Below are 27258 nucleotides of genomic sequence, written 5' to 3'. Positions count from 1 at the left end.
TCTATGCTTGTATGGCAGGCTAGACACACAGTGCAAAGATCTAGTCGACCTCTCCCCGTTTTATCTGATCACAGGTGTGATTTTTACTTTGCCCAAACCTGTTGGTTCCTTGTCCGAGTCAAAAACACCATTCTTACATTTTTAGTTCAGAGAGGCTTCAATTTATGTATGATACAGCAAACAATTGAGAAAGGCATTATATAACAATAAACCATCTGCAACTCCATCATCTTTCACCTTTGATTGAACATACCATAGAACTGGTGTAGGTGCATGTACATTTATTAGCTCCGTCCATCCAATGTCAATAAGAGACACAACCTGTTCAGACTGAACTATTCAGTTTTCTTCTGTCTTCAGACAAAACAGCCCCAAAAGAGTGGCCGGGACTTAAAGGCTGTCTGCTGTCATCACCTTTTAACGACCATGACAGTTTTCCTGTTGAAGAGAAGGCGGTAAAGCACATCCTTTCAGTCTTCCAGTTTGGTATGAAGATCAATTGTAATCCAGACATTTACATTGTTTCTACTGAGTAACCACAAATCTACTTCAGGAAATCAAACTTTGTACTGAACTACATCATATACACTCTTACATGTCTGCTTTGCACTTAACACAAAACACATGGACATACCAAAGTCTTCTCCCATTTCTTAAGCATCTGTCCATATTCTGCAAGTGCACTCTTCCACTTGTTTAGATACTTTGGGGCAATGGAGTCTTCATCTGACAAATGAATGGTTTAACGACACACTTTGAATGAAACCCATAAGAGTAACAATATGCCACACATTCTCCATACCTCCAAGGGGGAGCTGGAGGTCGACCTCTGACATGTCCCGTCCCGTGCTGGCCTCAGCCACACAGTGGTAATGAGCATCCTTGATCAGTGACTTTTTCCGTAGCCAGCTGCTCACCAGTACCACATGCTGACCCAGAGGTTGGCGGGACTCCGTAACAAGGCTTTTCAGACTGTCTCCGTTCAGAAACCAGTCAATGTGAAGATCACTGGGACCTGAAGAATACAATGTGACTCGGTGACTACCTATAACACAACGTGGTGTGCGTAAATTAATGTTAAAAATTGAATGTAAAAAAATAAAGCACTTGCCTTCGGCGGAAACCTTTTACATTTGCAAAGCGTAGTTTTATCTTCATGCAAAACACTGTCTTATGCATAGCTCCATTAAACATTCTACATCAATACAAAACAGTCTTGTGTAAATGACAGTGCTCTCAGCTGATGCAGCACTTTTACAGGTACATGCGATTAGCAACAAAAACAAACACAAGCAAGATTTAAAAAACATTTCACAGACTTTATTCGATCTCCCTATGAAGAGACACAGTATAAACCCTAAATCTCTGTACAAAGTATTTTCTATATACATACATACAGCTTAACATTTTTACAGAGGATCACATACAAACAGTAAAAACATGACTGTAGATTATTTCCAGTCAGTGTTCTTGTATGGGTTGTTTTTCTAGAATGTGATGTCGCTATATTTTTAGTTAGAATATGCAGAAAGGAAATGATAAAACGAATCATTTATTACTGGATCGATGATCTCACTACACATCAAAAATGTACAGAATTGCAACATTACTTGTACACCTCAACCAAGACCAGTTGTGTACAGGGAACAAGCAGTGTGTTAGTTTCATTGCAGAACTGGCACATGCAGAGTGCAAAGAACTGAAAAACAGAAATGAGACTTGATGGGATGTAGGGGACAGTTTCACATCAAGCCATTGACTGTGTGGGGGCCCTGTCAGAGGCACCACTCACCCAAAGCCAGGCAGAAGAGCATAAATGCCTCCTGAGCATGAACACCCCAGGCCTGATCCTTCAGCAGGGGAGGCAACAGTCTCACCTCGGCCTCTTTGGCCTTCACAGTGTGGGCTTTGATGGAGAAAGAGGAGGAGGAAGGAAAGGAAGAAAGAGTGCTACATCCAGAGGTGGAGAGGGTAGTTGAGGTGCCGACAGGAGGAGAGGCTGTGAGGGAGGAGTGATGGACAGAGAGACGATGTTGAGGAAAATGGTATTCTACACAAATTAGTTTTTAAAATGTACATCGCAGAAACTACTTCAATAAATAAAATCTCAATAAAACTATAATTAGCAAATTAAATTATCACAAGCTGAAGCCAGTCTTAAATAACCATGTCGGTCTTCATTACAAGTTATTTAAAATAAAATGTATATTTCAGATTGTATCCAGGGCATCATCAGTGTGTGTACAGTGGTAAAAAAGTTATTAAACAACAAAAATGATACAGCAGTGGTTAAATGCTTATGTGATTGTTGACTTCACAGGATTAAAACGAAAAACACTTGAGGACAGCAGTACAGCAGATCAAATGCAGCTTTATCGGATGCCATTGTTGACTTTCCTTCTTCATTGCCAAGATGATGTTAATATTATGACAACAATGAACAATAACAAGCACCGACTGAGAAAACCTTCCCTGAGTGAAAACAAATTATGAAGCAGTAACTGTTTGGTACATACATTGCTATGAAAAAAATGTCAACACTTGCATTTTATTTCGCAAAAGCTGTACAAATGTAACAAAACTCCAATTTGGAAAACAGCTAGCTAACATACCAATTTGGTAAATTGTGTTTCCAATCTGGAATTCAATAGCTTTCCTGCTGGATCAAGAATGTGCAGAGTCTATGCTTACAGAATCGAGACAGAAGCTGCAGACAAGCCCAGAGCCTCAAGCCTGAATAATACAACAATATTTGTCCTTTCTTTTACAAATACCCTGATTTTGGCTTTGTGACTAGCAGAGGGACACTGCATACGCTCTAAATATTTAGTTCAACAATAAAATCTTGTTTTCCACTAGCATTAGGGGTCCACATCAGCATCTGCATACTCAATGGGCTGGGAGTCACTGTCTATGTCAAAGGGCTTCTCCATAGAAGGACTGTCGTCAAAACTGTGGATCTTCCCATTGCCACACTCGGGTTCAGTTTCATATCCAGTGTCCCGCAGCGCTCGCAAATTGGTGGTGGACTGACTACCATTCTGCTTAGGCGGCTCAGAAGAGTTAACTTTGTCCGTTGTTGACATCTCCATTAGCCCTGCCTCACATGCCCGATATTCGGGCTGACTGGCGCTTTTGTGGTTACCAATAAGTGCAGTCCGCAAGCGCAGACAAGGCGCAGGAAGGTACTGCATGTAGCAGTTGTACACCATGGCTGCCAAAAACAGGACGAAAAACAAGAGAAAAAGAAGCAGCAGGGCCGTGCTGTTGTCTTGCTGCAAATATGATGTTGCTGTTGCGTCCTGGTTCCCAGAGCGGGACGGATAAGAGCTTGGTGAAAATGTCTGAATGGGCTGAAGCTTGCTGCTGTGAGGGGGGGTTAATGATGAGTCAGTTTGGGGTGGGGATGTCAAAAAGGTTGTAAAACTGGAGGGGACAAGTGCTGAAGTTAGTGGTACTCTCTCTTTACCATTACCTGCCAAAGTCTGTGTGCTAGATGCCTCTTTGCTGCTGAGGGTAGTGGTCACATGACCTGCCCGATGGGGCTGGGATTCAGGGATGTCCAGAGTGAGGATGTATCCAGCCAGTTGGCGGCTGAAATTCTTCTCCGCAGCAGGAGCCCATTCCACTGACCAGCACTCATAGTGCCCCTGGTCCTCAGAGGCCACGCTGTAAATGAGAAGTCCACTTTCACCAATCAGGTGAAAGCGAGAGGCGTCCGTGAGGAGAGAGCCATTGGACTTCCACAAGACATGGGCCAAGTTGGACGGGGCCACACACGGCAGTTCAGCAGAACTCCCAGGTTTTACTCTGACCGACTGGTAGTTACTCAGGGACTTTCCTGCCACAACAACAACAAAAGGATCATTGTTTAGACCTGTTCTACAACAAAACTAGCGTAAACTTCTTCAGTAACACACCTGTGGGACATCGTTCTGCATCACCTCTGAGATTCTGAATTAACGAACTAAAAAACACACACATTCCCAATTTTAAAATAATGTACACACATTTCCGGAATGATAAATTGCAATAAAAGTGACTTACCCATCCCGATTGGCCACAGTATTGACACATCTGTTTGTATGTGGATCCCAGGCGCAGTAGGGGTCTCGTGCCATTATACAGTCTGTACATGATAAATACTTTCCACAAAGAAACGTGGGTGACTGGACAACCCCAGAGTCTGAGCCTGCATATATGGACTGTGTCTGTAAAAAACAACTTAGAGTTATTACTGATGCAGTGGCAGGCTTAACAAAATAAGCACTTGTTTTAAGTCACTGACCCCTGTGGAAAGCAAGAGGTTTTTAATGGACTGAGAGTTTTTCAGCAGCTGGATTTCTTCTATTATGTGAACGTCTCCTTCAAACACAACAGACTTATGCAGGATTCCTTTATCTGAAAAACAAAAATGCACAAATGTCAAGATCTGTGACGGCTTAAAGTGCAACTAAACGGGCGTGGCAGAGCCTTTCCCCACCCACAAACACAAGTCAAAAAGTGCTGAGAAAGGGGTGGTCTCGGAGGCTTTCGGGGAGATGAGGGGGGTGAGTGTGTAGGCGGGGTCTGCTCTGTTGACAGTCTCAGACCAAGCCCCTAGATCTGACAGGACTGACAGACTGCTGTTACCGCTGTCACCACTGTGCGCAAGGTTTATTTTTTCGTAGAGAGTTGGTGCAATTCTCATGACTTGTGATTGCTTGATGTAGCAACTAGTGATGCGGGTCAGGGTTTTTTTCAACCCGCGGGTCCCGCATTTGGAGCAGGTTCTAACCCGACCCAGCCCGCCCCGCAACGTTGTTCTATTTTTACAACCCGCCCCGCCCCGCACCCGCAACCATTAAAAATTACTCGTTACAAATATGATCCGTATGAACAGCACCGGCGTGTCAGCCCCTCGCGCGCTCTCGCTTTCTCTCTCCCTCTGAAGAGCGCTGGGCAAGAGGGAGAGAGGAAGAGAGCAGAGGTCGGCCTAACGCGAAGTCACACACAGTCGCACATACGGTGGAAAACAGGAGACATGAGCTCCACAAAAGCGTTCTCTGGATCACAAGCTGCAAAACGCTGCTTGTTTTATGAAAATCCGACGTATATTTACGCCAAAAACCTGCTGTAAAGACGACGGTGGAACCCGCAACCCGCGCATCACTAGTAGCAACTATCCTACGAAAAAAATAAAAAAGATCGCCGCTGGTAGACGACTCGCTCGCTGTCAGTGACTGCGAACAGAGAGAGAGCATCGCACAGTAGCTTTTCTAAGGGATTTATTCCTCTACACCACCTCGGCCGAAGTGTGAGCATCGCAGGGGCGCCATCTACTGGTTTGACTCATGAGTTCAGGCAGTGTGTGCGCTATGCGTGTCCTGGTTGCTTCGTGACGGATTCGGCGGCGTGTGTGGGCGGGGCCACAGAGGCACAGAGGCAGAACTGATGACGTTTTGTGGACGCCGTGGACACACTCTCCTCCAACCACAAAATATCAAATGTAGTTGCTGCGTGAAACCAGTAGAGGCGCTAACCCTGCGGTTTTAGACACAAAAGTGAGATTTTGAACAAGTTTGCACCAAATGTCAACATATTGACTGGGACATGTAGCTAACTCTATTCAACAACCATTTAGACCGTTTATCAGCAAAAAAAAGTGGATTTGGTGTTTAGTTACTCTTTAAGGAGGGACACGCTCAAAATTATTACTTCTTCAGGTTTTGGGTTAGTTTTTAACATGTACATTTAATTTGGAAACAAAGAAATAGTCTTAAAGTTCACAATAAGCCGTTTCTCAAAATGCATTTCTCCTCAACCCTCTGGCAGCGCAGGACACATGCTCAATATTATTACTGAAGTACATTTTGGTCCATCTGATAACATTTTTAATGAAGTAAAAGCATAAAAGTATGCATTGTAAAATGTACTTTATAAGCAAAAGGTAAAAGTATTTAAGAGGTTTTTAAATAATTTGAATCAAACCAGGTCTAAAAGGAGTAAACCAGGGCACTAAACCAGGGCAAAAACAGGAACTAAACCAGGTCTAAACCAGGTCTAAAGAGGAAACCTCTAAACTGGGACTAAACCAGTTCATTGTGGAGAGGTCACTTTCAAAATAAAACACTTTTACTTTAAACCCAATTTAAAAATATAATGGAGTAGGTAGTATTTATCATAAAATGTACTTAATTAAAGTAAAAGTACCTATAATTTGTACTTTTTACTTGTACTTCTTTCCACCACTGCCTTCTAGGAACATCAACACCTAAACTAGCACCTACAGGGTCAACATTATTTGTAAGTTTTTGTTGGTATCCAGTTTCCTTCCTAGCCCAATTTGTACGTTCACTTTTCAGTAATATACAGATGATTCAAAGACTAAATAAAATATCCCACATCCCCTCCACATCAATATTTCTAAACAAAATAAACCCAAATTTAAACCTTGTTTCCACTTGTGGTTTTCAATAAATTGCCTTATTTTCATATAAATGCATCAATTTATCTAAAATTCGTAAAACATACGTTTCCTATGTTAGCGTGGCTAATCCACAGTGTTACCTGTTCCAGTAAAGATGACGTCATAAATATTTCCATCAAGAGCACGAACACGGTCCACAACGATCTGGGTGTAGTTCACGTCCTTAGTGATGAGGCGTGGCCTGTTGCCAATGGGCAGGACGGGGTCTTCCAGTAAAGGGTGGTCCCTCACAAACTGCAGAGTCTTGTCTGGTAAGTGCAGAGAGCTGTGGATGCCGTCCTGACGCATGGCGTTGTTAATGCACTGAAAGAGTTAACAGGATGACGTCATATTTGATGCATAATCAGCTCAGACAGTGAATCTGAGGAGAATGATGTAATGAATGATGAGATTGGCATTGCGGGAGAGAGTAGAATAATAAACTTACCGCACCAGGCCGTGGAGAGGGAGTTATTCCATTGTAACGAACCCACTTGGTATGTGACTGCTCCACTGTTGCTTTCTGCATGTATTTGCCTTTAGAGAAGACGTCCTCTACTGCCGTCAGATTATAGGCACACACTGCTGACAAACCTACATTGTCCCTTGAGATTAAAGATGGAATAAAACATCAGATTAGTGGAGGACAAAAAGGTTGTTTTATTGTTTAGTTTAAATAGTTCATGTTCATTTAGCACTAACCACTGTGAGGTGAAAACCCCATAGATGACTGTGTCCCTCCAGTCTGCTGCCTTTAGGATATAAATATCATGAACTACGTTAAAGACAAAGTTGAGCTCAGGCATTGAGCACACCAGCTTGGCCTTCAGAAAAGATGTCCATTTCTTCTGAAGGGTGCGCTGTCCCCCCAAATCACCCTAAAACATGCACAGGTAGACGTACAAAGATTAACGCAAGCTGAAACCACAGTGGAACGTGCTAGGATCAGGAAACGTGTGGTTATTTGGGATTAGATTACCTTACAGACACGCGCTACCCGAGGGATGAGCAGCTTGCCAAAGAATTCGTATTCCACAGATACCTCAGTGAAGAAGTAATACACTTTGTCATCCTCACCATCAGCCGTACTTCTCCCCTCTCTGATCACATCAGCAAAAACAAAACTAGGCTCTGCAACAAAACAGGCGGCAACATACATCATGTTTATAATCCGTGACAAATGCCAACAAGATTCATGAAGATCATAAAACTCACCATTGAGCCAAGACGTGGAGTACTCCGTCCTCAGCAGAGACTGAGGAGGGGAGAACCGAGAAATGATGGGCTCACTGCCTAAGAAGTTGTAAGCTGTACCTGTGTAGAGCTCGCCATCTGAAAGATTTTTAATCAGGTTATAAAGCAGGTTTTCAAATACAGTACTTTAAAAACATCTTCAAACATCTCTACTCACCAACCATGACCGAAGTAAAGCTTTGATTAGGGTCAAACGAGCACCTCCCTCTGCCGTCCTCAGGCTGTCCCGTTAGACTGAAATCAGCTAAACTCTGAAACGGTGACAGACTTCACTCAAAGTGTTTCTGTAATGACCAAAATTAATCACAAACATCTGATTTACCAGGTAGTCACATCGAGGTGTGAATGCATAAGTGCCACAGACATAAAGTCGATCCTCATCAACAACCTGAAGCACTCGTATGTAGTTTAGACATTCTCTCTGAAAAGAGAAAAGGAGAAATCAAACAAAGCCTTAGTTTTCACTAATGATGCTGCATAACATCGCACAAACCTCTTTAGATTTTCCTTTGTTGAAACACTTTTCCATTGGTTGTTCTTCTACCGTCCACACAACCTAAGACAGGCAGTAAAATATTAGAATTTGAAAATAAAAAGTAACAAAGGTTCCAGTGATGGATTCCAATACCTTATTTTTCCTTTGGGTTATGTTATTTTGACTGAGCTCAAAGATGGCCTCCCTGGCTCCCACATACAGAGCGCCTCGCTCTTCACTCAGCAGCAGAGTGGTGTAGTTGAAGATGCCGGGCTCAGAGAACTCGCGAATATCTATGTCTGATAAGAAAACCAGTCTGTGATTCATGTCGCCAAATAAACTCTTCTCATCCTATTATGTAAATGCAATGACCATTGTCTAGTCATCGTGTGATACAAATTGATAAAAAGGAGGGTCGTGACTTAAAAAAAAAAAAAAAAAATTATGATTAATTAATTGCATATGGGTTAATGCAATAAAAAATATGAATCAAAATGAATCACACTTTGCTTAAGCAGAACAGACACTTTTTCAGTTTCCTTCTTCCTGCAAGACGTTGCTCAGAGATGATTTTATGGTCAAACTTGTTAATTCACACAGTCAAGCCACATAAACGTATTTAAAAAGATCATTCTCCAAAATAAAATCAAACTGCTATTGTCTTTGAAGTGTTTGAAATGATCACATCTCCACTTCAAATAAATTAAAATTTAGGAAACACACTTTTATAAAAATGTACTTTGAATATAAAAATAACTGCTGGCTCACCTTGGTGTTTCCAGGACGACCGAGGAACAGCGTGTGGTCCATGGGTGGACACTTCGAGAAGCAGTCCCAGAAAGACCCCCAGCACACCGAAGCCCATGTTCGCCTCTGACAACTTCGGCACAGTGAAGTTTCCTCTGCACAGAGCACAAGACAGATACAGCTCGCCGCACGCACTCAAACAGGAAGCACAAACACCAAATTAGGTCTCTGATGCATGCAGTGGTCTGGCCATTTGAGAAGTACAAATGTCTTCTTCTGAGACACTGAAGAGCCACCAAGAGCCCCCCCCACACCTGCAGCACAGTGGAGGTGTCACAAGAGGAGCTACAGGAAACAAGGAAGGGACAAACGAGGAGATTTACTGCCAAGCTCTTCCCAGGAGATGGTGAAAGACTGTTGTGGAGCGGAGGGAGCTGCGTAGGAGGAAGGAGGAGGAGGAGCTGACCAGCGCAGGACACCACGCTCTGAGACCGAGACAAACCCAGGAAACGCTGCAGCGCTTCAGAGAATCAGAAACTGAACGCAGCCAGTGTTCCTCCGGGCGCTTACGGTTTCCCCGACCTCTAAAAACATGCTGCACTTACTTAAATTCAATATCTAAGAATAAAATGCTTTAGCCACTCCCCTTAATGAAAATACAGTTCAAGATGATTGAAAATGGCTTTATTATCGTATCACTGGCTTGTTCATTGCAGCTTGTTCCAGACTCAAGCAGATCTGTAACGGGCTGGTGATCAAGTTAAATAAAAAGGGGCCAGAAAGTTTGAACCTGGTATTTAAAGGGGCTGGAAGCAAGTTCGCCATTTTATACTCACTACTGCCACCTCAGGCCATATGTGTAACTGCACCTCCTATATTAAGCTCGTGCATGACGGCAATTCGGGCCGAAGTGACACATTTTTGAGTGACCGTACAGGATTATAGAGGCAGTTGTGGTGAACAGGTCTGAGCTCATTCTACACATTAGGACATGGCTGGAACATGTAGGGGGAGGAAAATACTTAATTTTAACATTTTTAAACTCCTTATAGTCCCTTTAAGCAAATATGTTATGAATGAAATACACAAGCTGGTTTTCTAGGCTCAGGTGTTATCAGACGCAGGGGGTGGGTTGGCACAGCGAGTACTTCTCTGAAAGTAAAGCGATGCAGCACCAAGCTGGTTGGACTAGATTCTTGCACTTTAGCAGAATAAAAACAATCAACTCCTGTGTCTTATTGCAAAGCGAGAGTTGGGTAAAGCAAACATGAGATCATTTCAGAGGCATCAACTAATGCCTTATATGCCTTATATTTACCCCGGAGACTGTAAAAACAGCCACGTAACATCAAATGAATGACCTCAAACTTGTGCCAAATATGTGTTACCAATACGTAGAATCAAGGAGGGGGGAGGATCAGTGATGCCCCACCAGAGTTTGTGAAAAATGGGGAGGCTATAATTGATTATTGATCTGTTTGTAAAGAGCAACAAATTGCCCCAGAGCTCTGACCCTCATGGGTATTTTTTTTTTTTTTTTTCACAAGGGCTTCCACTGACTAAATCTGGCAAGAGTGGAATTCCAGCCCGGCTTCAGCATTGGCCGTGGACTCCAAGTTTCTAAAGAGGGGGTCAAATACACAAGGAGCCATTGTTTACTGAAGATGAGGGGAGCCTCCAGTGCTCTGCTCCACCCCCAGCCACCCCTCGTCCAGGCCACATCATCACATCAAGTGCTAAACAATGAACAGAGGAGCAAAGAAACCAGAGGCAGGCATCAACCCTCGTATCATCTGACGATCTTACAGCTACTTTTCAAAGATTTAGTATGGCTGACTGATAGGCAGTTCAGAGTGCAATCCATTTTTAGGTTATGTATAAAAACAAATCTGGATTTATTTCTATTTAAACTCGTCCAGAGGCATTAACATTTGAGACCGATCTGCTTTACTGCATCTTCAGCTGACCCCATGGAGACAGAATATTTTGTTGTTTGCACATTGTAATGGCCTGTGATTAAATGCGTAACCCTAACTTTAAATCATAATCCTCATCTTAATTAACAAATGCACGTTTTATAATCCAGTGCCATTTTCCATTTCATTACTCAAAGTCCAAACAACTCCTCAGTACAATAAGCCGTTACTGCCACAGTTGATACAAAAAAACTGAATCACAGTTCGATCAAAATAAGACAAACTGCCCGTTCCAACCAGATGGCACGTTACAAAACTAAATTTGAATCAAACTCTCGTCAGCCGTTTGCCCTACATCAATCCTGGCACAACAAGACACCTTTGGAAGCAGTTTAAAGAGATCTTCCATGTGCGTCTGAGAAAGAGGGGCAGAGTCCCAGAAAGAGTGACCTGGCAGCTCCACTGTGCTGCAGAGAGATTTAGAGGAGTGGTCATACTGTTCACAGATATTTAAGACGGTCACCATGCTGGCAGGACTCTTTGAGCCCATTGTGCCGTCTTACGAGCTCCTTTGGTTGGGCGGTTACGGTGACACCTGCTCGGGGCCTGGGGGTTCCCAGCACCGCGCTGAGAAATGGGCAGGGAATTTGGCGAGATGCCCGCTGACGAGAGGACATGGGAGGGGAAGAGCAACTGATCTTATCTGCAGGGGTTCAGGACACATTAGAAAAACTATGTTGGATACTGAAAATGCCCAAATCATGGCTGCTCAACTATGTGAAAAACAATAACCATGAATATTCTAGTCATAATTAAAACATTTATATTTGTCAGTAGGTGTTGAGGTCAAGGTGAGTAATGGTATTTTGCTAAAGATGGACATATTCACCACTTTCATTATCATTCAGAGAGAAGATGCTCTACATCCTGTGGGCAGAGTTGGGGTAATGCGAGGTTTAGACATTCAGCTCCTGCCAACAGCTCCAAATCCCCGGCCTTTTTCTCACTAGCGCTCACTCTTTTTCCATGTCCTCAGTAATCATCAACCCACTGAAGAGCTTCTCTACCACCCCAGGACCCATGCCAACAAGCTGGTACACTTTAGGCCTGCCCTGTCCAACTGTTCTTCATCCCTCGACACGCAATATGAGAGATTTCTTTTCCACTTTATTCAAGAAAACACTCAGAGAATGCAATAACCTCCCACCTTTAAGAATTTCCTACTTAAATCTTCATGTTTTATTTCAAATATTACTTCACTTACCGTTTCATACTTTGTGTAACATCTTTGAGTGTCTAGAAAAGTGCCGTACGGTTAAGCATCATTATTCATTTATCATTAATCTGTAGGTCACTTCCCTACAGTACATTTCTGTCATGCATTACATCAGCTGGACCATGTGTGCACGGCTCACACCCAGCAATGGAAAGGTCAAAGAAACCAGCAGCTTCTAATAGAACAGTACACTGCTTTTCATGTTTGTTTGTTTTAAAGAAGGCATTTAGGGTTGCAAAGGGGCGTCAATTACCCAATAGATTACCGGAAACATTTCATGCCACTTTGGAAATTTGAGGAATTTTCAGTAATGAAAACTTAAACACTATATTTTTTATTTTTTTGTATTCATTGTGTAAGATACATCTATTGACTACGACTTGTTTGCACATTATCCTGCATTTCTCCATTTAAAGGCTCATCTCATCACTCAAATCATGCCAACCACTGACCAATACTGGACGAGGAATGGGCGGGGCCTGTGTCTGACCAGAACAGACCTAAAATGTATAAAACAATCTCTACAGACTCTTAAAACAATAATATAACACTGCATACACTTGAGTCGATTCCATTTCCAGAAGCCCCTTTGTATTGGCCTCACACCTAAAACCCCGCACTCTAAAAACCCTGGTGCTCAGACGTGGCCAAGAGGATTTCTTCTAGACTTTTCATCCCTGCTGGAATAGATATTTCAGTGTTGGGGAGAGCTGGGTTTGTTGGGTCTGGCTGTGTTTTAGAGCCGATAAGAGAGACCTGGCTCAAGTGAGAGGTCACCGGTTTATGGATGCTAAATGGCAGCTGCCTGAAAAGGTGAGAAAACCAGAGCAAAAAATTCCAAGTTCCACTTTGCCAAGTACTAAAGTATCTTGGCAAAATGTTGAAAGCCTTGGGAGTAAAGCTAGGAAATGCTCTCCCCAAACTTATCAAATCAGATTGGTACACAGCAGTTCATATCTGTTCATTCCCATGGAAAATCTCCGATATTGAAAATTCCCGGAATTTTGAAACCCTATTTGTCTCCATCTGGGATCTGGAGCATGAAACCCCAGCATAACAGTACAGTATTTGTTACTTCTACCCATTACTAAAGAGGAATGACTGCATGTTTGTGAGTGTATTCACACAAATGTTACGTGAACAGAGAATGCAGCTGAACTGAGGGGACGCACGTATGGATCTGCTTTAATTCTCAGAGGAACAGGAAGTACTTGGAGAGCAGCCCGTTTGTGCGAGCGAGCGGCGTTTAGGATGACACACGGATGGGGACAGATGTCTCCTTCAGTGTCAAGAGCAGATTAACGCACTCTGGCTCAGGATGTGGCACACACTGAGCATGTTGGGCTCCATAGGCCTGCTGTAGACGTCACACAAATTTAACATCTACTGGTTACATTGAAAAGACCTGAGTCAACTTCATATTTGGAAAATCCTTTTGTTTGGTGGTAAAGAGAACTATACAAGGTGGAGCATATTTACAGTGCTTTCAATCATTAACAAGGGAACTTAATGGGTTAATATAGTTACTCTGCAATACCTGGATAATGGCTCATTTGCACTAAAACACCAACACCGGTCGAAGCTCCAACCAGTGTGAATTCCCTCGCCTTGTTAAGTGCAAAGTCACCGCGTCTTTGCTGCCTCACGTTGACCGTGACGTCTAAAAGCAAAGGGCGCAGCTGCACGGAGCCCTTAGTTACCGATGATGTAGCATTTTATGAAATATTAATGGGGTACTTCAAGACTGACAGAAGGGAGGAAAACTTCAAACTAAAAAAGCACCATCAGGAAAAAACGTCCATGCCCTATATAAGGAAACCTACTTCACCGCTTCAGTCAGACGCACTCATTTCAGTAAAGGAGTTAAAAGAAAACAACACACATTTTGAATAACGCCAAGCCATCAATAAGCCCAACGTCTAAATTGGGAGGAAAAAGCGCTTGTGTAAAAGGCAACACTATACGGGGAAGTAAAATGGAAACCCTCCTATATAATTACTAGTTGTTGAGCCCCCGCTGAGCTAGCATGTCAACCTAAAGTGGCCACAGCAAAAGGCAAATGAGGGGTCAGGTCCAGTAAAGGGTATATTTAGTCTGCCGCTGGTGAGCTTTTCAAAAACAACACGCCCTTTTCCCTGTGTCACGTGAGGCTGGACACATCTGAAAAGCGTCCCCGTAAACACACGCGGCACTGGTGCATGCTGGAAGAACAAGGGCTTCTGTGTGGTGTTCCCTTCGCAAGTATACGTCTGTTGTCCAACACGCAAAACGTAATCACCAGGCGCTCTCTCATCTAATTAGAAGGGAAGGTTCCGCCATTGACATCTTCAATACTGAAAGAAGAAGCCGGGCAATATGACGTTTAAAGCAGCAAACCATTAAGAAACTTCTTCAGGAGGAATAAAGACGCTTTATAATTATATGCACTTTTATCCCCATACATGTCACATTCAGAAGGACAAAACTGGGGGCGGGGCCTTCAAAACAGCAAGAAGACAGTCCTTTTTTAAGTGGGAAGTATGGTCTGGTTAAGTCATAAACCTTTCACTTCATGTCGTTTCCTTGGGATTACAAGGATAGCGACCAGGCCTTGGGGCGTATATAATCCCAAACTATTTTAGGAGGCTGCAGAAGCCCAGCTGAAGGTCCTGTGGTCCAAAGCTGACGGCCTTGTGGTTTGAAGCAAGAGAACATAAGTCACATTGGCGGATTTTTTTTTTTAAATGGATTTTAAATAAACTCAAGTAAAAAGGGTTAAGACGGCTTGCGAGCGACTGTGGCAAGTTTAAATAAATATATCTATATAGAATAGGGTTTCCCCACATGAGAAGGAGCTTCGTGAGAGCTTCCACGCCATGTCTCTTGCTTCAGACTTCTACACTCGTCTCTTCTCGTCTGCCCTGATGTCATCGAGGTGATTTCCGATGTACACAGATGAAGCCATCCTGTTGAGCAGTGAGCAAAACCACAGCCCATCACCCACTGGCCGCCTGAATGTGAGCTGTGTCTCCTCTTGAACTTGCCATTACAGAGGGGGAAACCTAATTTCAGAGTTTTCCAGAAAAGTGCAACAAATCCAGGACAAGCTGAATGACGGTCTATTCTTGTTTTTGCTTTATTTTCCTAATATATACTAAACCTGTTGTTCTAAAGCAAGTCATGGTTATTTTTGAAAGTTGAGAATAGGTTTCACAACAACAATTGTTTCATCTTTTTACCTTGAACGTAAAGTATTCCTTGTAATTAGACGATAAGATCATCAACTACAAAGCTTCTCTGAAAGCTGTGCTCCAGTTAAAACTGTTCGTCATGCATATTTCACACAGTTACTGGAAACTGATCACAAGATTGAAGTGGTGCAATAGAGGGCAGCAAGCAAAAAGCACCCCTTAAGAGCAAGCAGGAAATAAATAAATAAAATGATAGGTCAAAGGAGAGCAGCTTTGCAACCAAACCAAAAAAAAAAATCATAATAATTGAACAGAATCCACACTTAATTCAAAATGGTGTGGTCATGCAGGGTTGAGGGTAAAGCAGGAGGAAGGCCCCAAGGTGATGAACAAAAGGGGTAGGGGAAGCATGCGGCATTCGTGTTGAAGCATGCAGCCGGTGAGCAGCTCTGGGGGAGACGAACAGGAGGTGGGAGGGAGAGGACAAAAGTTTCTGACCTGTGGCTCGACACAACGCGATGCTCTTCTTCAGGCGACAATTATAAAATCCTCACGCTATGGGGAGTGGAGAAAACAGAAGATCAAGAGTTACATTCAGCAGTGGCTACAAACGGGTGGCCCCACACCAAAAATACACATGTTTCATACACCACTGCTAAAAAGGTTAAAGTGTTGTGCAGGTAGGCTGTGGTGGTGCTTTTCTATTCCCATAACTTATTTGCTTCTCACACATCGTCTGTGAGAAAAGTCACAGAGAGAGAGAAACTGTGCTGTGTGGTTTGGGTCAGGTTAGCCACAGATGTTCAGAATAACGGATGCAGGTAAAGGTCGAACTAAAGACAAGACAGAACTCGAGCCTTACACTCAAAATGCTATTCAGGATAACCAAATTAAAATCATTGACGTTTGAAGAATCAGCAGCGAGATAATTAATACTAAATATTGAATCTAAACTAGTTCCTGCAAATAGAAGTAGGATAAAACCCCGGGATAACATACAAAACTTAATGATTTTGACTTGAAAATTGCATCAAAGTATATTAATACAATTGGGTTAATGCAGAACTATGGAGATGGTGATGGACAGCAGTTCACCCTACATCAGCGAACCAAGCATTTTAAGATAAGATAAGATAAGATAAGATGATACTTTATTGATCTCACAGATGGAGAAATTGCATTCGATGAGAGAGCATCCGGCAGCAGCACCCATTCAGTGCGCACCACTCTTTTTCCACTCTTTTTTTTCTTTGGTGAAAGATCATTTTATCAAACAACACGACTTCAGCATCAAAATACAATTGTGACAACACTGTTTGGCTTAGATTACAAACTTCTGACAACTGATAAACACTAAAGCAAAGTTCAATAAGCTGGATAATGCAACATGTAAACACAAAGTAGACATTTTTTTGACGGAACGTATTGATGCAATGGTTACAAAAAGAAAAAAGGGAGACAGATGGTTGGGGCGACCCTTCACAAAGAGGCTGATCCTTGACTTGCTTCTTTTCCATGTAACACATACAACTACACGTAAATTAAAAAAAAAAAAAGGATTAATGGCATCATGGCAGATAAAGCAGACAATATGCCAGACAATTGAAATGAGGCCACCCAGCGTAACCCAAATGTGAATATTCCAGAGCATTTGCCTGCTGGGGTAAGCCCTCGCTTTAAGAATAATCAGATTAGTAGTCTAAGATGACACAGTCTATCAAAGGCAAATACTCAATCTCCATAGTAAACCACTGAATATCATTTCATTTAGAAAGGCTACTGTAGTGCCGTTTATTAATTGTGTGTGGTATGACGAGTTAATGTCACGCAAAGAGGAAACATGATGTTGCAAGTGCATCACTTCTGCACGGAAAGGGGTACGACTTGACAGAACAGCGAGGCGCGTCTGTCCCGACTGACGGCATCAATGGGATGTTGGGAGAAGATGACAGTGGCTGAAGATGGATGGGTGCAAGGCCAGAGGTTGGATCACCCTTGACATCTTTAGGAAGTGTTTTAACTTGGCTTTTCCTCTGCTCACACAAACCCCACTGACAGCTGATCCAGACACCCTGTGACGGGACGGCTTCACGGGCCTTAGTTCTGCATGTCCTGGGTGGGTGTTTGGGTTGCCCTAAAGCCCCCCATTTGACACAGTGGTCTGGAGGGGGGGGACAAAGAGGAAGTGCAGATGTCGTGGAGCCCGGGTGCAGTATGATAAATGGACCGAAAAGTCAATTCTAAAACGGTCTTGAGTCTTTACAAAAGACTGTGGCAGATCATCCATGAAGCTCATCGATATCAACTCCACTTTAAAAATCATTCTTTGGTCTCTTTGTAAACAGATGTGGATACAAAGATTTGATGAGCCAAAGAAAACGCGTGCTTTAATTCATTCACTGGTGACGGCAGTTCCTCATCATCTTCTCTCATCAGTCATTTCTGAAAAATGTCATGTCCATTTACAGGTAGCGCATGCAAAACAAAACCAAAAAGCAGAACTCTTCTGACAGGCACAAGCAAATCAGACCCCTGTTATTGGTCTAAGAAAAGTTAAGTTGACCTTTTCTCTTATCTGAACAGTTGCAGAGGTAAGACTAGAGTGCAGGACACCGCCTCATTGTGTGCTCAACTGTATCTAATTAGCATAAAAACAATGACGGGACTATGACTGCGGTTAACTGTACGCAAGTCTTGACCTATTTGTTTCAATGATGCAACGTCCAATATCCAAAACGTCCAGGCGGAAAACTAGGTGAGATTCTTGCAGCCCAAATCCATGCAAAGAGGGGGGCTCGGACTCTGTACTATTGCGTACACACAGACAAAAGCATTGTGCTGAAGAGGATTATGCAAGCTTGAATTTGCACTAAAAGAATCCCCGTCTATGAGCAACCACTATGCAGCAAATCTGGCATGAGAGACTTTCTCATTCCTTGCAGGACGATTGGACCGCATAAACGTGTCAATTCAGGATTTTGTGAAGAACTGAATCGAGTTTCTACACTAGAGGATCCAACTTTTCCTATGTGTTACGGCAGTGTTTCCAAACCAGGGGTATGGGGAAAAAAATCTGAGCTTCAGTTGATCATTCTGTTAAAAGTAAACTGGCAGCAATCTTGACAGGAGGTACTTGAAGTATAAAACTCCAAGGGGAACCACAGAGTTACAGCATTACGTGAGCTTGTGCATGTGGGAGAAGTAATAGGAATGCTGACGATAAGGGAATGTCAACAATGTTTGCTCATGAGCGGGAGAATATAAGGGGTGTTTGTGAGAAAAAACAGGCAGTAGCGTTCTTCTCCCTTTGTATGAATCTTAAGTAGGCCCACGTAGAGGGGGGCTTTGTTTGCTTCCACCGTCGGGGGGCAAGTCCTCCAACTTTTCCCTTCGCTTCCTTCGGGCATAACATTTATCATTCCTCCTCGACGGACAATCATCCCGCAACATGAACTAGCATCCAGCGCACAATAAATGACCGCCCTCCGCCTTTCAGCTTCCCCGGTTGCTTGGATACCTTTCACGCTGCGGGACGGTTCGACATCACATGCTTAGAGACCTCTGGCATTCACGTAAAGTTGTAGTAATGAAATGATTTTTCTTGTCGTAGGGTAAACTTCATTTGGCACCATAGATCTACATTGTGAACATTTTGTTTGATTCGGGTAATGCAGCTTTTAACTTCATTAAAGCTGCATGACTTGACTGCTTAAAGAAAAACACCAAGAATTTAACTTTGCATTTAACAGGGAGGGTACAGTTTGTCAAAATCGGTCAGCATTTATCAGATACTCTCGGCATTGCTTGTGGTGTCTCCCAGGGGTCAGTGCTTGGACCAAAACTGTTTAATATAAATTATATTCTACAGTAGTGATGATTATAATGAGCTTGTAATTCCTTTAAACAGGGGACTAAATATAATAAAGTGGATGGATATAAATTATCCTTGAATATAAATAAAACAAAGATGATGATGATGGCAACATAATGTCTGGACAGAAAATAAGTATTGATGCTGGCACCCCAATTGAAATCGTAAGTATATATACATTACACTACATTTTTGGGAGTAATAATTGATAGTAAACTGTCATGGAAACTCCATGTCAGACACATAAAGACAAAAATCTTCAAAAGTCAGTGATGAAAATGCACTGAGTACTTTATACTGCACCTTGGTACTCCCATACCTTACGTATTGTGTCAAAGTGTGGGGGTATACTTACCAGGACTTACAACTAAATTAATACGTAATCTTCTTCCCACTCCCTTTCAGGTGGAATTGTTTACATACTGGACATTCCTTTTTGCACTATATGACTCACCATCATCTTCCAAGCGATCTTGATGAAGCCAGCTAAGATTTTTCGGTTTGATTAGACTTTTTTTTTCACTTTAACAATTGAAAATGAGATTAACATTTTGTTTTGTTTTGCAGAACTCCTTCAATTTTCTGTGCATAATGTGCCTGAGCTGACTTGGTCTTTGCAGTGTTCTACCTATCCTTTTCAGCTGACCGCCCGGCAACCACTTGTTCCGCTGATTATGAGCAAGGACGGCAAACTATTTAGCTTACTGCAAAATATTCTGCCGTCTTATCGAACATGGGTGCAAAAACTACCCAACACCAAGTTTGCAAAGGGAACCAAGGCTAGGAAGCGGTTTCAAAGTGAAAAGGGGGAAGGGAAAAGAGGCAGGTGCTAAAGTATCAGATCCTCTAACTATATTATGTCTAGCTAACAGCAGTGGTGACATGTGCGAACTGAGCGATGCAAATGTCACTCATCTGCCGTGCTCAGGCAAAACAGAGCGTCTTTATGCCACCCACATGACCACAGCATGCTGCAACGCTTGCAATCAAAACCACAGTTGTGTTTCCTCTGGTCTTGCACTCAAAGCCCTTACACCAGCCAACATGAAGCGGAGAGGAGCTGAGTAAACAGGCAAACACAGACTTTAGGCCAGGGTGAGGCTGGCACCTTGTCGAAAGTCACTTACTTGTCAGACATGGCTTCGGCGAGCGAATACTGATTCATGAAATCTTCCGTTCACTCTCCCTCACTCAGCAGAAAACTGTCTGGTCGTGGAGGAAAGTCACAACAGAGGCCTAGAAAATAAAGAGAATAAAAGTCACATACATTAGCCAACTGTCAACTGCAAACCTACGGGTATAAATGAAGTTACCTTGAACCTTGTACAACACTGGCATTTCAAACCAGTGATGCAGAAATTAGTTGTTCAGTTGTCACAGATTAACTAGCCCTAATAGTTTTTAAAACTATTAAGTCAGAAAAATAGAGAGGTGGTAGATGAATAAATATATTTTTCAATCAATAACAGAAACTAAAGTGCTCAAGTCTTTCAAGGTCAAAACACCAAGCCAAGCAAACTTTTCAGACACATTTCTTTCTCCATTGGCCACGTCTGTACAGTAACCATGGTTACCAATGCAGCCAACCAGTCACCTCCTAGTCTCTACAGAGAAGCAATCCTTTGAGAAGCAACGAGTCAACACGCAGCCAGATAAATGCAGAGCATATCGACAGATCAGTGGTAAAATAACTACAAAAGAAAAATGTAGAAATTAATTAAAAAAATAATTGTATCATTATCATCGTCTGCAGCTAATTTTAGTATTGACACCAAACACCATTCCAACATGAAGGAATTGCATCAAGCTATAACAAAAACTGAAAATAAAAGCATGCTGAACCATAAATACGAAAGACAAATGAAAAACAATTAGATGTGGCATGAATTAGAATTGCATTTAAATACTATTAAGTTATTGATACGATATTGAAGCAACTTGCGACATGTGATAACTGTACAATATCAATATCATCACAATATGATATTGTGAAATTTCACTAAACCATTTCTATACGATATGTTCCATTTTGATTAAACGCAAGTTTTGAGTAGCTAGTTTTTTAGCAAATTGTGTCAAACATTCGCTAACATTTTAGTCTTGTTTTGGTCTTGATGCAGTCTTTTTTTAAAAGTCGTCTTTTAACGAAAACTGAACTTTTATACATTTACAAGTTCAGTGCATTGCTTGTTTTAAGTTTGCAAAGAAATGTGTCGATCTCGGTCAGATTAAGACTTTAATGATGTTGTTATATATTGTGGCTTCTTGTGATACAGATATTGTATCACTGTCACTGTATATCGCGATATATTTTACTGATATATTGTGCAGCCCTAATATTTAGTGTATAAATAAATAATGACAAAGAGAGCGTATAGGTCAGGATGCCAAACTTTGTCTCCGTTTTCAGCAGTAGTAATTATGCAGACAGTATATTCTTAATAGTCACACTTCAGTCACTGTTTGTGTTGGCAAGTGCTTCTGTGCTGGACTGCAGGTGTTCAGAAGTAATACATTAAATGTCTACCTTCAAGTATGTGTCTGTGTCTGAAATGTGCTTTATCAAAGTCAAACACCATCATATGAAAGACTGGTTAGCCTAGCTTTGGAGCAGCCAATTGCAGCAAAAATAATCAGATGGCCAATCCATAATGCCACAATAAGGCGCCACTCCTCATAGACAAAACATTATTAGATTTAACAAAACTGTGTCAATTCATTTAATCTATGAATCAGAAGGTGAGGGTCTAGACTGTGCAAAATGGAAACAAACAGTAACTACAACACAGAGCAGGGACTGCCCCAAAAGAATCAGCACTCGCCAGGATCCTGAATTATTTACCTCTCAGATAAAAACACAGACACATTTCTATAGCTTTAATGTCAGTAATTGTTGACCATGGAACATGTCAACAATCACACAACACTATGTTTTCTAAGCAAATCTTACCACAACAGCAAAGCGAAAATCCAGCAGGTTGTCAGAGGCACTGCTGTGGGTGAGGCTCTTCCAGCCTGGTCACACTGCTGTCATTTAAGTCACCAATGGTTTGCATGACAAGCGAAAAACACCCCAGACGGCTGGTCAGTCACCTCCTACAGCTCAACACGGCACGCATGCCTCTCCTTCCACACCTCTGTTAGCTTCTAGCTCATCTTTGTTGTCCTCCAAAAGAGATGCATAAACATACAGGAGCAGGAGTAAAAAAAATTGATTCCTGCAGAGGTAGCTACGTACAAGCGCATGTCAGTGGTACTGAACATGGAGGATCCGAGGCTCAAACCGCCCTGTCTCAGCAGGCAGGCGCTGGCTGCAGTGGAGAGCGGCAGAGCTGAGATCGTGCCTCTGGAGTCGCATCAACATACAATTGCTGAGGAGGGGGAGGGGGATTTGGGGTAGTGGACAAGGGGGAAGGGGTTGAGGTTAGGGACATGTGCATTTGTCAAAGGGAGTGTGCCCTTTGTTGAAAAGACTTTTTTTTTTTCTCTTAGAGTCGTGAATGGGCACTGCCCATCCAGCTGCTGCTCAGTGTCAGCACCGCATTTAGCCCAGGGTGATGGAAACCACAAACATGAGTGAAGTGGGAACAGTGAGTGAGTATCCAATGATCCGAGAAAATTTGGGAAATACAAGTGTCCGACTCCTCATAGAACATGAATATTGGCGACATCACATCGGTCCAGAGCTCTACTATAGCCTATAATGAAAGTGGGCTAGATGGTGACACACTTACTCCTTCAGCTGCCTACTCTCCGAGACCCTTTTCAAAACATGGCACTTTAGCATGCACCACTGAACTTCCACATAGTCAGTAAAGTCATTGCCAGGGCTGTGATTCATGTGAAAAACGAGCTTGTATTGTTGTGATTAATGACACTACCGGTCTTTTAGTCAAATGACAGAGCAAAAGTAAATAATAGCATCAACTAATCCAAAGGCTGGGTGTGAATAGGTCTCTTCTAGTGTTACTTAGATTTAATCAAACAAAAAACAGGAAGCCTGCCGAGTCATCCGCTGATGTGGAATCCAGTGTGAACACTTTTGAAACATGGTACTATTCTGCTGAGACATCTTTGGTATGTAATGCATTATGCATAGCCTGGAACACAATAAGCCATCCAAAGATGTCAATATCCGCAGTAGAGGTGGTTCCTGATGCAACTGAGACCAAAGACGTGCCTCAGGCCAGTGTGGTGTGCTGGGTGTGAAAATGGAGGTTTGGTTTTGGTTGAAAGGGAGAAGGGGGTTTCCCCAAATCTCTTGAGCTGAAGCAGCACACCTCACAGAGACGCAGAGCTCACCTCTCACCTCCAACTCCCACAGGAGGAACACTACCCCCACTCTGCATACATCATTTGGCCCGAATAGATCACTGTCTTAATTTACATTTTATTTCGTTTCAATATACGTATACAATGCAAGTGTTGAAATCTTTAATTTTTACAAATTATAAAATTGTATCTGATCGTGGAAGAAACAAAACGACCCAATGGCACCGCTAACAGTGACGTTTCCAGGAGGAAATTACAAATATCCAGACCTCCAAGTACTATGGTTGGACCATTTGTCCAAACCGTGTTGGGGGTGAGTGCTTGTTAGTCCAAGTGAAGCAATCTCTGAAAATTAACAAATGGTTCTTTCCAAATTGGGTTTGTTTCAAGTGTTTCCACACCTTAGGCTTGATCAAAACCCGGGTCCATAACCCTTCACAGGGTGTTCCCTAAACCTCTGAGAAAAGAAGGGCATGTTACCAATTTTAATTCAGTTTGGAGATAATAATAAAAAATAAAAAATATAGTATTATTTTAATATTTTATCGGAAGTATTACTCTACTATAAGGCTATAGGGGGCATGCAGAAGAAGTCTAAAGTTGTGTAGCTTATTTTTACCTAGAATCTGTGTTCTATGTTTTGATGTTTTATGTTGCACATCAGGGTTAGGGTTAGAAATATTCTTAGTTTGTGAACCTGTTCTCAAACCATGGCAATAAAAACGATTCTGATTCTATATTTATTAACCATTGAAGTGAACATGACTTAAATAACCCTTTAACAGATCGCTGATGTGCACAGTGCACACTATTAAAATATGAGAAAATGTGAATGAAAATGAAATGTCCCCCTGAGGAGTCAAACTAATGCCATGACAATGGAGAAGTAATAATGTGCATGTGTTTGATGACGTGCACAGTGAGGCGATCCAGCTAGAGGACTCTGGGAAAATACTTTAGTGGGTTCTTACTGGCCCAACCTTTACCAGTGCAATAGTCTGACGGGATTTGAAAACAAAACCAAGCCATTCAAAATAAAACTCTCCATTTCAGCACTGAATTCAACATAATAAAGCTCCTATTCAGTCAGCTCACAACAAAATGGCTGTTTGTAAAGACAAAATTAGTTATGAGGGGGAGCTGGTTAAAATAAATGTTGCATGCTTATATGGTGTGATCTTGAAGCAGTTAGGCCGTCTAATCTAATTACGCAGATGAACCCCGTGTTTCCAATATTGTGCAAAACAAACTTCAAGATAATCATACACAGGCCGTCATTTGTTAAAGCCTTGTAGCTCAGCAGGTAGGCAGTGCAACCAATATATATTATCAATGTAGAAATTCTAACTTTGTTCCAATAAAAAGGAACAAAGTGCGGCAATTCCCTGGTAAAGATATTGGTCTAAGCCAGGCGGAGCCACAAGTGACTGAAACAATTTAGTGGCACACAGCCAGTGATTTAATGATTTGTCTGCAGCTGGTGAATGATCATACAGCAATATCCTGTTGTATCCAGTTCCCCCGGCCTCCCTCAGGCTCCAGATGACACAATTTGGACTTTAGTGTCTGTGTTTGTATACACCAATCAGAAAATCAGGCTGATCACATCTGAGAGGCACCTCATGACCAATATGATTACGGCCAAAACCTGTATAAGTACATTTCACAAAGTACAAGTTTCGTTGTGTTGACACCGATGTTGTTTAGGTACAAAAACAACAACAGATTTTAAATAATAGTTTAATAATATAAACTATTCTCGTTTGATCTCTTTAAAAGGTTGTTTGCTTTAATAGAAACATTAACATTATGAAGTTCTCTTTTAGTAAAATGCATGTAATGTGAGGTTCAATAATGTGTTTTTGAATTAAAATGAAAATAGTGGCGGATGAAGGCAGTGGAAAAGCAGGTGAAACGTTTGACTTGGCAGTAGCAGCGAATATCCTCAGCTGATTCTCAAAACACATGGTGTTTTAAGATGAAAGGTTACAAAAATATTAAGTTGACCCTGCTGTAAAATGGCCCTGAATGCTGTCAACTGAGAGCCTTGTTATTGCAATGAAAGACCAGCTCTTGATCTATGCACAGGGTAACCAGTGACCCCTGAATACAAGTCTGATGTTTATACAAATGAGTTGGACCTGCGTTTCCAACCGCTATAACCGGCGGTGACAGTTTGCAGCCAATCTACGCACATTACGCCAACGTCGACATGCATATTTACCGCAAATTGATAGAAAATCCGTCAGTTCCACAAAGTTAAAGCTATCTTTCCGAGCACTCTTTGATACAGAGTAAAAGTTAAGAGTGCAACAAGTGCAGCGGCTGAGCTCTCCGCCGCCACGGCACACATGAGGGCAGCCCGCGGAGCGGAATAGCAAATTAAACTTTTACTCAAAGAGCAAACTCCGTGGTAAGTTCATAAAATAATGCGTAGTATTTAAGGAAAAGTGTCGTGTACTCACTGCCCGTGGGTTTTCCTCAGAGCCCAAGGAAACGCGAGAGGGAAGAAGCGTGACAAAGTTTGGTTAGTTTCTCTCGCGCAGCATGGCGGCGGGGCAGGGGCCAGTGGCTGCGTTCAAACCCTCACGGGCGGGGGAAGGGTGCTCGGGATGGCCGTGGGTTTACATTGCTCTAGCCGCCTGCGAGGTTCAGTGTAGGCTGCTGCTGGATGAAAGATATGGGGGCTACCATTGTCAAAATTATAATATATGATAATAAGTATTGTCCCATGTGGAATGTGATCTAAGTAGAACACAGGAGATCACTGGTGGACCTTATGTCCTTCAATTGTTTTAGGCCTATTTAGCCATATTGGGCCTAGTGGGACATTAGAACATTCACTCAAGGGCAAAGCTTATGACTCTCTCAACATGCTCTTAACAAAGACATTTAAGTGTTTTCTCTGCAGGTGGGCCTGTGGTCACTAAAAGGTCACTGCTGTGTGTCAAAGGTGATACAACATTTTGTAAGAGGGGAGAAAGTAGGCTTAGGCATAGCACATTCTCCTAATTCAAGATGGGGAGAGGGTAAGTCTGAAGTGGAGCTCATCTTATTTAGAAAGTTATCTCATCATCAGTCATTCAACCGAAATGTTGGTTTACCAGTTCTACATGCCGGTTATTTAATAGCCTACATGCTCAAAGGCAGCCCTGCAAATGGACAGAAGGACTGCCATTTTTAGCAGGTGTTTGTATCTTCCCTGTGTTCCCAAGACAAGGAGATGTAGCCTGCTATGTGACAGAGCTGCATATAAGTAATAATCTAATTCTAAGAAATCATGTTGAAACTCATTACACAAATGAAGATTTATGTAGCCTATAGCCTCATGGGTGAAATGGTAATTGGTGTTATGCTTTGGAACTAGTTAGTTTCATTATATAGGCTGAACTTCATAGGCTTATGTCATTTTTTCTGGCAGTCTATGGATATATTTAGAGTGGTGAGCTGGTGTATCCATGCAAGACGGCAGACCACAATTATTCACAACAGTGAACAGGCCAGCACCCTTATAAGAGTAGTCAAGAGGAGTAACTGTTTGGCAGAAGTTCTGGGATCTAAACCAATGACATGCAAGATATCTTTGGTGTAAATTGAGGAATCGAATGGTCCGTTTCTGCTTGGCCTGGGACGATATAGGCCTATACTTCTGCCGCTATACAACGTATCACGATACATAGGGCGCGATTCAATACATATTGCAAGATGTATTTGGCGGCCCTGTGGCACAGCGGTTAGTGTTGGTGCTTAACTGAAGGTCAAGTGTATTTGACCCATCCTTAATGCTGGGGCACCCTGTGAGCAGCCAGTGTAGGCCGGCGCCCGGGGG

At 42.3% G+C, this 27258-nt stretch overlaps 1 protein-coding gene across 5 annotated transcripts; it reads right to left on the bottom strand.

Annotated features, from left to right (window-relative positions):
• Positions 1–402: 402 nt before the first annotated feature.
• On the bottom strand, positions 403–26011 carry sema4d (sema domain, immunoglobulin domain (Ig), transmembrane domain (TM) and short cytoplasmic domain, (semaphorin) 4D). Of its 5 annotated transcripts, XM_079582893.1 has the most exons (20): positions 22108–22618; positions 20285–20393; positions 8946–9079; positions 8331–8476; positions 8196–8258; positions 8025–8123; positions 7860–7953; positions 7664–7780; positions 7428–7579; positions 7151–7326; positions 6897–7053; positions 6550–6772; positions 4289–4401; positions 4048–4211; positions 3921–3967; positions 3476–3841; positions 1793–1999; positions 803–1015; positions 635–726; positions 403–438 (listed from the first exon to the last, which is right to left on the bottom strand). In XM_079582893.1, the coding sequence occupies exons 2-20, from the start codon at positions 20320–20322 to the stop codon at positions 418–420; spliced, it is 2622 nt and encodes an 873-aa protein (XP_079439019.1). In that variant the 5' UTR covers positions 20323–20393; positions 22108–22618; the 3' UTR covers positions 403–417. The 5 variants fall into 5 exon arrangements, with proteins under 5 accessions (XP_079439019.1, XP_079439017.1, XP_079439018.1 ...); XM_079582891.1 differs by lacking the exons at positions 403–438; positions 635–726; positions 803–1015; positions 1793–1999; positions 22108–22618 and adding exons at positions 15785–15841; positions 25895–25918 and having other exon boundaries at positions 2242–3841; XM_079582892.1 differs by lacking the exons at positions 403–438; positions 635–726; positions 803–1015; positions 1793–1999 and adding an exon at positions 15785–15841 and having other exon boundaries at positions 2242–3841; positions 22108–22601.
• Between the last annotated feature and the right edge of the window lie 1247 nt (positions 26012–27258).

The sequence above is a fragment of the Gobius niger genome (genome assembly GCF_951799975.1).
Source record: "Gobius niger genome assembly, chromosome: 2".
Taxonomy (NCBI): domain Eukaryota; kingdom Metazoa; phylum Chordata; class Actinopteri; order Gobiiformes; family Gobiidae; genus Gobius; species Gobius niger.
The sequence above is the reverse complement of the archived record's forward strand: the minus strand, read 5'-3'. Positions and strand labels throughout refer to the sequence as shown.